The 13,333-nt window shown below is 42.5% G+C and overlaps 1 protein-coding gene across 1 annotated transcript; it reads left to right on the top strand.

The window, feature by feature from the left end:
* Positions 1-1,139: 1,139 nt before the first annotated feature.
* On the top strand, positions 1,140-12,232 carry LOC109906859 (SLIT and NTRK-like protein 6). Its single transcript, XM_031792480.1, has 2 exons — positions 1,140-1,637; positions 7,763-12,232. Exons 1-2 carry the CDS (start codon positions 1,546-1,548, stop codon positions 10,281-10,283), a joined length of 2,613 nt encoding a protein of 870 aa, XP_031648340.1. The 5' UTR covers positions 1,140-1,545; the 3' UTR covers positions 10,284-12,232.
* Positions 12,233-13,333: the final 1,101 nt, after the last annotated feature.

Raw genomic sequence — 13,333 nt, 5'->3', positions numbered from 1 at the left:
GAGTCATTCTTGGAACAGTTTCCAAATGTGCCTGGCACAATCAGACCGAGATATGGTAATGGTATAACTGTGAGATTCAATTGGAGTCAGATCCCATCCAAGCTCATGCACTACTGTCCAGAAAATCCAACCATGGATCTTTCACATAGGATGAAGTATGCACAGGGTTCAATCTGTTTGTATAGGCCATTGTATCATAGACTGTGTACGGACAGTCGTTATAAGGATGATTCCTTAGCTGCCTTAGCTTCAGACCTTCGCACATAACTTCCATTGCATGAGGCCTCAGTCAGTGACAGGTAGAATTGTAATGGAAAGAATGCACTAACAGGTAGTGTTGACAGATACATATATATTATTGGTTATTTACATTCTATGTGCTTTCAGGATGAGAAGACATTGTCAATGGGGGTGTCCTAAACATGTTTACATTGCATTATTCATTATTCACGACAACTGTCAAACATGTCAACTGTCTTTAATATCTAGAGGGTGAAAACATATTCATTGTCTCCTTTTATTTTGAGCATGAATAAAATATGATGTGTTGAACACCTAGCCTGGCGCTAGCTTCCCTGATAGGAACTGTAAAAAGCCAGCCAAGGTGCGGGTTTATTTTACTGTAAAACAAAGAGTTTATGAGACCAGGAAACATATGTAAACACCTTTACAAGGTAATCCCTAAGCAGTAAACCTTCCTTGTAGTTCACTTGAAATATTAGGATTCATGCTCACCACACATACCCATAAAGCACACGCCTACACACACACACACACACACCATTGAAATACTTAAGAATCTGCCATTTCTGACAGTTGCATGACCAAAAGTGATATTCACTCTGATCAAGATTCTCAGGAAAGATGTCTATTTCTATTTTTTTATTAGTCACACAAACAAAAACATAAATGAAACATATCAATAAATTACATTACAAATCCAGATGAATCTCTAATGAATCTATATATACATTCGAAATAATTATATTATATCAACACTTGCCCACTATTCAACATATGCCCACTACTGTGGGCAACCTGACTTTCAGAACCAGATACTGATCTGCCAAACGCGCTCGACAACGCCACTCAATGCCATACAAGTCCGTGAGTCTCGGGGGGAGGAGCCCAGAACAACTACAATACTTCGGAGCTTTCCGTGGCTCAAAAGCATGTAAATTATAAGGAACTATGCGAAGGGTCAGTATACCAAATAGACTCTGCAGTTACACTCACACTTTAGGGGCTGGTAACTAAGCGCACAAGAAGTTAACAGAGAGGACTGACCAGGGAGACTAATAAGGATCTACATTAATTAATTACAGATAAAGTGGAAAGGCCAACACATCCCAAAATTGCCTCGGACTAGGATCGTGTCGGGTGGAACACTTTGCAATATCATGGAAATATCGGATTTGTAAATGCCGACAGTCTTCTACAAAAACAAGAGGAGACAAAAGGAAACGTTAGTTACACCGGTATGCCTAGCCTATTCTCTAAAGAAGATGCTGTGACGTTTAATTAAACAGTTTGAGGGGACTTTTGATGCCTCGCATCCTTACGTCTCCACATGGATCAACCTCTCTATTCCAAGCATCCTTTGGATTAGCCACAGTCTTTCTCACTCTGCACAACGGGTAAGTAGCCTATCATATCATCCGGACAAGAAGTCTCACAACTGTTGTAAATTCGTGACTTTCTCAAATTAGTTTGTTGACAACCTTTCTTTAGACTGGTAGGACATACAGTCACTTGAACGTCCTGCGTCTATCTTGTGTGGTATCCAGGTGTCCGTTCGATATGTCGAGGCTTGTTCGGACTAGCTGGAGCTGAGGCTTCCTCCAAATAACCAACAAACATATCGATTTTATTATATTGGTATCATAACGTCCGGTGTGTTCTGGCCAATGCTTTGTGTTTTTAGAGATTGCAGTTGGCAAGACAACTTAAACAATTGCTATCCTCCATTTGCAAATTGAATTGTCTGATTCAATACGTCTTTAGTTTGTGAGGGCAGTTGAATTGCTCGAAATAAATCTGCTAAAGTAACGTTACACCTGGGTCGACAGACAGGTTCAGGTATTTTACGCGCACCTGGCGCACCGCCATGCATTACATTCAGCCGCACGTACTGCACATTTCCAGCAACGCATTGATTTAGCCTACTACAATGAATCGTCCTTGGAACATGTCAAATTATTCAGCATATGCTCACCTAAAATGTTTCCTAGCGATTTCCATTGGTAATAATAGCACAAACTAGTCTTACCATTTTACTTGACTCAAGATGTATTTATGCAGAGGTTCTCATTTCAACATGTTTTGTGTGTAAATCAGTCAAGTTGGGCTACCACATAAATGGGGGAAATTATAACATCAATCTAACATGGAAGGTACCTCCATGCAACCAGAATGTAATTACTCAGCTGTGCACTGTAACTGCAGCTGAAATATTGTTTGGTAATGTGTAAAATACGCAGGCCTAGGTTTTAAATTAGCTACATTGTAGACATATGTGTAGAAGAAGATAATACATTGTAGGAAAAATAGAACAGAATGGAATATTACTATGGATTCCATTTAAGTGCACGGTCTTTGAGCTAAAGGATGACCAAGTTGAGTTGGTCATCACATTAAATGCACTCACTGTGCCTTTAAATCTAGCTTAAAACATGAAGAACGTGGTTACAATATATGGTTATTGTGCTACATTGTATTTCTGCTCTGGTAGGATCATGTCAATTCCCATTTGGACTGAACACCCACTAACTGTATTCCTGGTTGGGCAAGTCATTGAGTATTAAATAATGGAGGTGCAAATCAAGACACATCCACAACATTGTTTAGTTGTCATATTTCAGAACAGGGGTATATTTAATGCTTAATTGATGGTTCCCAGACAGTAGAGTTTGTCCCCCCCCCCCCCCCCCCCCCCCCAAGAACAGGAAACAAACACACACACACATGCAAAACTTATGAAACAGAGAGTGAGTGACCTTTCGTCTGTCTTGAGTGGGCGAATGTAATTATCATCCTTGGACTGTGGGACTGAGGACCATGGTGACGTCTCTATAGATGTATGTGGGAGTAGTGGTTTCCCTGTAGGGCAGGCACATCACTTCCAATACACTGGAATAGCGAACTGTCCTTCCATTAATTGGCCTGGGAATATTGTGCAGAGGTCCTCTACCGGGTTCATATTCGTGCACACAATACGGTGTGCAGAAGCTCCTAATTTGCTCTCATGGCTCTCAAGTTGAGTTGCTCTCTGCCTTGTCTCCCTTAGAGTCCTTCAGCCATGAGCGTAGCATCCGGGGTGCAGCAGTAACAACCTCTAGTCTAGCCTCCAATCTGCTGGCTAAGCTACTTCTGTGTAGAGACACTGTGGGCCTTGTCTTTCAACATTATGTCTCCATAATATAACTAAATATGCAATTTGAGGTCATGTTGTCTTATGGTGAACATACACTGAGTATACCAAACATTAGGAACACCTTCCTAATATATAGTTGCACCCCCTTTTGCCCTTAAAACCACCTACATTCGTCGGGGCATGGACTCTACAAGGTGTCGAAAGCATTCCACGGGGATGCTGGCCCGTGTTGACGCCAACGCTTGGCACCTACTACCATTCCTGTTCAAAGGCACTTACATCTTTTGTCTTGCCCATTTGCCCTCTGAATGGCACACATACACCATCCAAGTATTAAAAGTAATTTAACCTGTCTCCTCCCCTTCATCTCCACTGATTTTGAAGTGGATTTAACAAGTGACATCAATAAGAGATCACCGACGGACCAGGTGAATCCAGGTGAAAGCTATGTCATGGAAAGAGCAGGTGTCCTTAATGCGTTGTCCACTCAGTGTGTATGCCAATACACAAATGCCAATACCACACACCATGCAGAAATACACAACAGCTCTTATACACATATACTAACAGCACTTATCTATCCAGTGGGGCCATTTGAATCATGGTGTTGATTTGAAACTGGCAAGTTGGTGTACGTGACTTGAAAATGTCATTTTGTTTTGGGTTGGGTGTAAGCGTTCTAATCTTGGCTTGTGTAATGGATCTACACAGATTAAAAGGATACCAACAACTAGGCTATGTTAGGTCATTTCAACATCACGTCATTTTGGATGATGCTTCTGTAGAAAACAAGATGTGGTTTTTTGAGACTTTTACTGTCATCACTCTGTGTGGTGAGGAAAAATTGTCACTTGCCAAAGTTATTTAGCATGAGTCATTTAAAGTTGACTAGTTTTACAAGATCTCCCAGATTTGGGCATGTCTGTGGTTTTGGTCATGCAGCTCAGTGATATTATGGAAGATTATCTTCCTTTTACCTTAATGAATTGAGTAAAGACAACTCTTAAACACGTGATGAGCCTTCTATAACCCAATGACGGCTTCTGTCAGTGTTTGTGATATTCTCAAATGGCCTCATCCAAAGTCTCCTTTAAAACAGAATAATAATACATTTCTGGTCTAACTAGGGAGTAAGGGAGGGGTAATCATTTAGACCAGATTCTGTAATGTTTTACATTACTGCAGAGCCAAGTGCCTTTATTGTGACAGTGATTCGCACATCTGCAGATATCTTTCTTGCAAAACATATTTAAAGTCACTTGGTACATCTGACTGATAATCCTTGTGAAAAACAATTGCACCAAATTAGTTAAACAGACCATTTGAAATGCACGCCTGCTAAATCGTCTTTACCAGGGGAGCTGGGTGCCCCCCTGTCGCGCTGCTATTATTAGCTTATCTCACATATGCTCGCTATCAACGAGGAGGGGCCCACCAGCTGAGCGCAATGTGAAGATATGTGCTGCTTTGTTTATTGTGGCAAGCCATGTGCACGGTGGTGTTTAGTCGATCAGGCACCAATTATAGCTATCTCGTCAGGGGATCGTGTGTGTGTGTGTGTGTGTGTGTGTGTGCTGTAAGATTGACCGCCTGAGTGGAGCTGGGTTCGCAGCTGACGTGATGTAACATCACTGACGCCTGCTATCGCTCATCCGCTGTGTGTCCGTTATCAATGCTGTGGTGGGGCATCAGTGTTTGGTTGTATAATGGATGACATTGCTGTAGAAGACCACCTGCTCAGGAAGAAATGCCAAAATGTGGAATATATTAGGTATATTTCTGTGAAAGTCAAAGCCTCTGTTGATAGTGATGAAGAAACATCTTGGCCATTCCATTATTTAAAACTATGTAAAACACTGAAGCCTTTCATATCCACCCATAATTATACAGTGAGTGGACAAAACAGTAGGAACACCTTCCTAACATTGAATTGCACACCCTTTTGCCCACAGAACAGCCTCAATTCATTGGGGCATGGACTCTCCAAGGTATTGAAAGCGTTCCACAGGGATGCTGGCCCATGTTGACTCCAATGCTTCCCACAGTTGTGTCATGTTGGCTGGATATCCTTTGGGAGGTGGACCATTCTTGATACACACAGGAAACTGTTGAGCGTGAAATACCAAGCAGCGCTGCAGTTCTTGACACTCAAACCGGTGCGCCTGGCACATACTACCATACTCGGTTCAAAGGCATGTCTCAATTGTCTCAAGGCTTAAAAATCATTCTTTAACCCGTCTCCTCCCCTTTTATCTACACTGATTGGAGTGGATTTAACAGGTGACATCAATAAGGGATCATAGCTTTCCTCTGGATTCACCTGGACAGTCGGTCATGGAAAGAGCAGGTTTTGTACACTTAGTGAATACAAGAGTCGTCTTGTTAGTGTTGCTGGTGGTGGTAGAAGTAACAGTAACAGTAGAAGTAGCAGTAGCGTTTGTATCCTGCGTCTGCAATGCTTAGAGGCAGAAAAGAGCAGCTATGTGAGATAATGATTGACACTTTAGCATATATGTCATTCCCCTTTTACGGAGGATGAGTCAACAAGGCTATATCAGAGCAATGTAACCTGCTCTGCTCAGGCAGAGGAGAAGTATTCGGAGCATCGGTCACCGCAAATCAATTTGAAATGGACAAAAAATTATCTCAAACGGCATTATCTGAAAGCTATGACTTAATAACAGGGTTGATATACTACATTGTGAACATTCCGCACCACTGTGACATTTACATTTGAGTCATTTAGCAGACACTCTTATCTACAGCGACGTGCCTTGTTCAAGGACACGTCGGCAGATATTTCACCTAGTCAGCTGCAGGGATTCGAACCAGCGACCTTAAGGTTACTGGCCCAACGTCCTTAACCACTAAGCTTACCTGCCGCGGTTATGTTAATACACCATCAGTGATGCAGGATAAGGGTGCGATGGAACCATCAAGCAGGATCCCCCATTTTGGCGGTTAGCACTCTGCCAAACAGATTGCACTTGAGAGCAATATGAAGCACACCGAGCAAACAGTGTGAATGATCTATTTGTCTGGCGATATATGGACCAGGTTCATTGTGTATATTACAAGGGCCGCAGGGGACGTTTTATTTCCGAGGTTTCTCGCTCTTTTTCTTTCGTTCAGAATGCACCGTTTTCCCAGTAATTGTTTTATGACCGCTTACTAGCACAGTAACTGCTTGGTGATGAGTTAGCCTTTGCTTACGAGCATGAGAAGGCATTATAAGGCTTCACTGGCCTCCAATGGCTCTGTGTAGTCGCTTCGCCACAAGCTACACACATTTGATTCTGAAAATAGATGTGGGGCTGTTTTTTCCACCCAGTCACCTTTCAATAGTATATATTTTTATTTTTTATTGTGTTTTTATTTTGAACTCTACACCCCCACCCACCCACATAAAGCATTTAGTCTTCGATCAGTGTACTTTTTTTCTTCCACCAATGCAGTGCAGAGCTGTCATCCAACAGTGAGGCCTGTCATACCGCACAATACACCCAACCTACAGTATCAAGATAGTTCGGTATCTAGGGAGAATCAATGAAAGAGCACCGCTTCGTGTGATGATCACACATTGCTGTGTGAGAGATTTCGAAGAAGAAAATTGCATGGGTGAGAAAATACATGTTTGCTCATTTGAGGGTGAAAAAAAGTATTTTATTGACGCTTCCTGTTCTTTAGTTAAAAACATGGGTCAAATCCATTCTAGGCCCAAGTGTATTATTTAAACAGATGAAGTTTTCTACATTACCTTGTATATGAGGTATTGTGGCCATGTAAACAACATTCCAATGTTCTCTAGGCCATGCATGTTTAAAGAATATGAATTCCTCACATTGCTTCCAAGTTAACTGTATGCTCCCTTCATGCATTTGATACATTAATAAAGGCAATTGTATTTTATTGCATTCAATGTATAATTTATTTTGAAGTTCATTGTGTATTCAGTTTCAAGTTCATTTCTATACTGTGAGAATTGCATTGACCTTATAATCCAGGATTAAAAGTGGATGCACAGTTCAGAAGGAATGGGTGAATGTATTTCTATAATTGATGACCATGCTTTATTGTCTGTCTGAAGGGACTGATAATCTAATCAAAGTAAAGATACTTATAGAAAAAATGTATAAACAAATACTTGTGATTATTGATTTAACCTATGATTTTATGTTGTTTTCCAATTCCATTACATTTTGGTAATATCTCTTCCCTCCCTCCCTCCCTCCCTCCCTCCCTCCCTCCCTCCCTCCCTCCCTCCCTCCCTCCCTCCCTCCCTCCCTCCCTCCCTCCCTCCCTCCCTCCCTCCCTCCCTCCCTCCCTCCCTCCCTCCCTCCCTCCCTCCCTCCCTCCCTCCCTCCCTCCCTCCCTCTTTCTGTGTTGCAGATACAACGGACAGAAAATGCTACCCTGCATCGTTTTCCTTTGCTCATTTTTCACTGCTGCGTGTTTCCAAGACATCCAGCCCTCCAAGGCATTTCTGGCTGAATCCTGTGACTCATTGTGTTCTTGTGAAGAAAAAGATGGCATCCTGTATCTTAACTGCGAGGAGAGAAATATCAGCAAGATCTCCCAAATCAAAGTGCCATCAGCTCTACCTTTCCACCTCAATCTGTACAAAAATGACTTGGTGGAGTTGCAGGCAGAAGACTTGGAAGATTTAAAGAATGCCGTTTCACTTCATCTCGGGGCTAATAGCATACAAGAGCTTGAACCTGGCATCTTTAGTGCACTGGGCTCCTTGAAGAAGCTCCACATCAACAGTAATTTCCTGGTCATGTTGAAGGAAGACACTTTTCACGGTTTGGTAAATTTGGAGTTTCTCCAGGCGGACACAAACTTCATCCGTGTGGTTGAGCCGGGGGCATTCAGCAAACTCATCCGCCTCAAAGTTCTGATCCTCAACGACAACGCCATCGAGTTTCTTCCCAGCAATATTTTCCGGTTTGTTCCACTCACCCACTTGGACCTGCGGGGGAACCAGTTACAGACCCTGCCTTACGTTGGCTTCCTGGAGCACATTGGGCGGATCATGGAGCTTCTTCTGGAGGACAACGACTGGATGTGCGATTGTGAGATCCTTCACCTGAAGATCTGGATGGAGAACATGCGGGCCCAGTCGGCCATTGGGGAGGTGGTCTGCAGCAGCCCCCAACACCTCAGGGGCACCATCCTGGCCAAAATCAAACGGGATGTTCTCTGCCCTTCTCACGCCGATATCAACTTAGAGGAGCCTTCCAAGTCACTGGACATGGTGGTCACTCCGTCTTCCAAAGTGGCAGAGATTCCGAAGTTGGACGACGCAAAGGTTCCGACACCTGCTTATGTTCCAGCGAGTCCTTGTGTGGAGCACTGTTCTTGTCACAATCACCCGGTGGCTGGGTTTTTAATGCATTGTCAGGACAGAGGAATTCAACGGATTTCAGATATTGGAATACTTGAGCAAAGCCCCACCAAGCTGGTGCTTACAGGAAATATGATTCAGCGACTGTTGAAATATGACTTTGTCACATATGACGGTTTGGAGTTATTGAATTTAGCCAACAATCGAATCGATTACATTGACAATGAAACTTTTCTCAGCTTAAGCAATTTGAAAAAACTTTATCTCAACGGCAACAGAATTGAAACCCTTTCCGCGACCATGTTCATTGGACTCCACAACCTTGAATACCTATATTTGGAATATAACATTATCAAAGAAATTGTTCCAGGAGCTTTTAATCCTTTGTCTAATCTCAAACTCTTGTCTTTGAATAACAATCTGCTGACTAGTCTCCCATTGCAGATATTTCGCAACGTGCCCCTCACCAAACTGAACCTGAGAAAAAATCTGCTCATGCACCTGCCTGTTAGCAACGTGCTGGACCAGCTTGACTCTTTAGAGCAGATTTATTTAGAGGACAACCCCTGGGACTGCAGCTGTGACTTAGTCAGTCTCAAACAGTGGGTTGAGAAGCTGAGGAAGGACACAGTCATAGGTTCCATTTTGTGTCACACACCGAGAAAAGTGGCGAAGGCTGAGCTGAGAGCCCTCAGAAATGAGTTGCTGTGCCCCGGCCTAGTGACCTACTCCTTGCCCACGGGCGAGGACGAGAGCGTGACAACCACAGTGGCGACTGACGGCGCTAGGAGCGGTTTCTTCAGCTCCATCACAGACTCAGTTCCACTCTCCGTTCTGATCCTTAGCTTGCTCGTCATCTTCCTCATGGTCATCTTCTGTTCGGCGGGGATCGTGGTTTTCCTCGTGCACAGACGGCGAAGGAGGGTGAAGAAGAAACAGGCGGAGGAGCAGCCGCGGGAGAGCAGCAGCCCCATCCACCTGCAATACAGCATGTACGGCCAGAAAACCACCCACCACACACTGGCGCAGAGGACCGGAAGCACCGTGTACGACGAGCGCTCACACAGCCCCATTGTCCAGATCTGCCGCAACCCCACCTACTGCACTCAGCATAAAGAATATGAGACCGACCTCAATGAACTGGACGAACCAAAGCACATCTGTCGTAGCATCATGGAGAAAGAGAATACCTCCCCTCTCACAGGCTCTAGTTTGAAGTTCAGAGCTGTGACGTCAGACTGCCCAACTGAGTTCGTAACACTCGGAGATGCAAGCTCCCTCTATAAAAACATACTAGAGAGGGAGAGGGTTAGGGAGCTGCAGCAGCTCGGAATTACTGAATACCTCAGGAAAAACATGTCCCAGCTGCAACCAACGGTAGAAGTGCCGGTCCCAGGATCAGGACACCACGAGGAACTGAAATTAATGGAGACTATTATGTTGTCGAGACCGCGGAAGGTCATGGTGGAACAAACTAAAAATGAGTACTTTGAACTCAAAGCTAACCTACACACCGAGCCAGATTATTTGGAGGTTCTGGAGCATCAAACTGCATTTAACTGATATAATAACACAATTAATGGTTTTATATTCAACTCGAGAAGTGCCTTGTCCAAAACTGCCATCTTATATTTTCACAGTCTAAGACCTACAGTACATCTCCCACAGCGGTCTTGGACACACAAGTCATTTGTAGCACAGAATGTACTGTATAATTATCTATTTTTTTGTTGTTTTGTTTTCCTATAGATAGACCACACTTGAAGTTGCTGATATAACAGATATCTTGCCCAAATGTAATTATCGGGAAGGCAAATAGGTACTGCGGGGGTAAGTTTTTGTTACCAGTTCAGCTTAGATCTTTGGCAGGCCTCAATGTTTTGCATCAACTCTGTCAGGCTGTTTCAATCATATGCCATAATCAGCATGCTCAATGTGCCGTAGACTTAACAAAATGCCAACATGTATTCTGGGTCGCAATGATGGAGTGCACATTAGTCCTGTCGTTCATTAGATTTAGCCCTTGCATTATTTCAATACCACATTTTGTATTCCAACCAGTGGGAACATGTTTAAACAAATCCATTTTCTCAAAACATAGCACTTAAAAGTCCCAGTACATTTTTTTTTATTTATTTATTTTACCTTTATTTAACCAGGTAGGCAAGTTGAGAACAAGTTCTCATTTACAATTGCGACCTGGCCAAGATAAAGCAAAGCAGTTCGACAGATAAAACGACACAGAGTTACACATGGAGTAAAAACAAACATACAGTCAATAATGCAGTATAAACAAGTCTATATACAATGTGAGCAAATGAGGTGAGAAGGGAGGTAAAGGCAAAAAAAGGCCATGATGGCAAAGTAAATACAATATAGCAAGTAAAATACTGGAATGGTAGTTTTGCAATGGAAGAATGTGCAAAGTAGAAATAAAAAAATAATGGGGTGCAAAGGAGCAAAATAAATAAATAAATAAAAATTAAATACAGTTGGGAAAGAGGTAGTTGTTTGGGCTAAATTATAGGTGGGCTATGTACAGGTGCAGTAATCTGTGAGCTGCTCTGACAGTTGGTGCTTAAAGCTAGTGAGGGAGATAAGTGTTTCCAGTTTCAGAGATTTTTGTAGTTCGTTCCAGTCATTGGCAGCAGAGAACTGGAAGGAGAGGCGGCCAAAGAAAGAATTGGTCTTGGGGGTGACTAGAGAGATATACCTGCTGGAGCGTGTGCTACAGGTGGGAGATGCTATGGTGACCAGCGAGCTGAGATAAGGGGGGACTTTACCTAGCAGGGTCTTGTAGATGACATGGAGCCAGTGGGTTTGGCGACGAGTATGAAGCGAGGGCCAGCCAACGAGAGCGTACAGGTCGCAATGGTGGGTAGTATATGGGGCTTTGGTGATAAAACGGATTGCACTGTGATAGACTGCATCCAATTTGTTGAGTAGGGTATTGGAGGCTATTTTGTAAATGACATCGCCAAAGTCGAGGATTGGTAGGATGGTCAGTTTTACAAGGGTATGTTTGGCAGCATGAGTGAAGGATGCTTTATAGAAATATAGAAATCATATCTTGTATCTGTAAAGAAAAAAATGCATTGCACTAATCAAATGCCATTTAAAAGATGGTGCATGACAATCAACTTACTGTTTCAACAACCTTTTCTGTTTATCGTTGTTCCTTCCTTGCTACTGAAGGGGACACAACTAATGATGTGTATAAGAACCTTTTGTTTGAGTGTAATTTTTACAAATCAAAACCGACCAGTTTCTCTCAGCATGATAAATGTTCAGGATATATGCGTTCACTTTATTATTCTGATTGAGTAAGCAACCCCGTTCAACTCTGAAAATGTTTCACGTCAACTTTATTTTTTACCAATGTAGATGGAATTATTTATTCTGTAAATGTTGTATTATATGTCACACATTCTATGTTATTTTGTGCCTTCGGTGTTGTGCAGGTGAACATGTATTAAATGTAAATAAAGAATTGCAATACTGCAAACTTTGAACAATCAAGATGCAGTACAATAGACAGACACTCTCTTCAGTCCTCCAAACAGATTGCATGCAGGTATATTCCAGAGCCTGTTGCAAAAAAAAAAGACTTTCTGTCATTATCAGTTGAGCATAAAAGTGACCAAACATCTAATATTATAGCACATTGCATGCTCAACAGAGGCGTAGGTGAAATCATGATGCTATCCTGCACAGAGGGCACTTAAGATAGTAATGACATTACATTGTTATTCACACTCTTATGCATGTCCTCAATGCTGCTGCATGTTTTGTATTCCTCCCATGGACATACAGTACAGCACAGCACAGCATTATATACCATCTGTGTGCCTGTTTGAATAAATCAATCTCATAGGTAGGTACATCCCTACATCATTTTACACAAAGTAGAATTTCAAATGAATTGCTATATACAGTGGGGCAAAAAAGTCTTTAGTCAGCCACCAATTGTGCAAGTTCCCCCACTTAAAAAGATGAGAGAGGCCTGTAATTTTCATCATAGGTACACTTCAACTATGACAGACAAAATGAGGGGGAAAAATCCAGAAAATCACATTGTAGGATTTTTATGAATTTATTTGAAAATTATGGTGGAAAATAAGTATTTGGTCACCTACAAACAAGCAAGATTTCTGGCTCTCACAGACCTGAAACTTCATCTTTAAGAGGCTCCTCTGTCCTCCACTCGTTACCTGTATTAATGGCACCTGTTTGAACTTGTTATCAGTATAAAAGTATCAGTATAAAGTCCACAACCTCAAACAGTCCCACTCCAATGGCCAAGACCAAAGAGCTGTCAAAGGACACCAGAAACAAAATTGTAGACCTGCACCAGGCTGGGAAGACTGAATCTGCAATAGGTAAGCAGCTTGGTTTGAAGAAGCATTTCAAGGTCCTGGAGTGGCCTAGCCAGTCTCCAGATCTCAACCCCATAGAAAATCTTTGGAGGGAGTTGAATGTCTGTGTTGCCCAGCAACAGGCCCAAAACATCACTGCTCTAGAGGAGATCTGCATGGAGGAATGGGCCAAAATACCAGCAACAGTGTGTGAAAACCTTGTGAAGACTTACAGAAAACGTTTGACCTCTGTCATTG

The sequence above is a fragment of the Oncorhynchus kisutch genome, linkage group LG16 (assembly GCF_002021735.2).
Source record: "Oncorhynchus kisutch isolate 150728-3 linkage group LG16, Okis_V2, whole genome shotgun sequence".
NCBI lineage: Eukaryota > Metazoa > Chordata > Actinopteri > Salmoniformes > Salmonidae > Oncorhynchus > Oncorhynchus kisutch.
The sequence above is the reverse complement of the archived record's forward strand: the minus strand, read 5'-3'. Positions and strand labels throughout refer to the sequence as shown.

Bases quoted from the DNA above. Each gene is read 5' to 3' on its own strand.
- LOC109906859 (XM_031792480.1), top strand. From the start codon at position 1,546: ATGCCTCGCATCCTTACGTCTCCACATGGATCAACCTCTCTATTCCAA. The intron at 1,638-7,762 runs GTAAGTAGCCTA...TCTGTGTTGCAG, and splicing joins TTTCTCACTCTGCACAACGG to ATACAACGGACAGAAAATGC.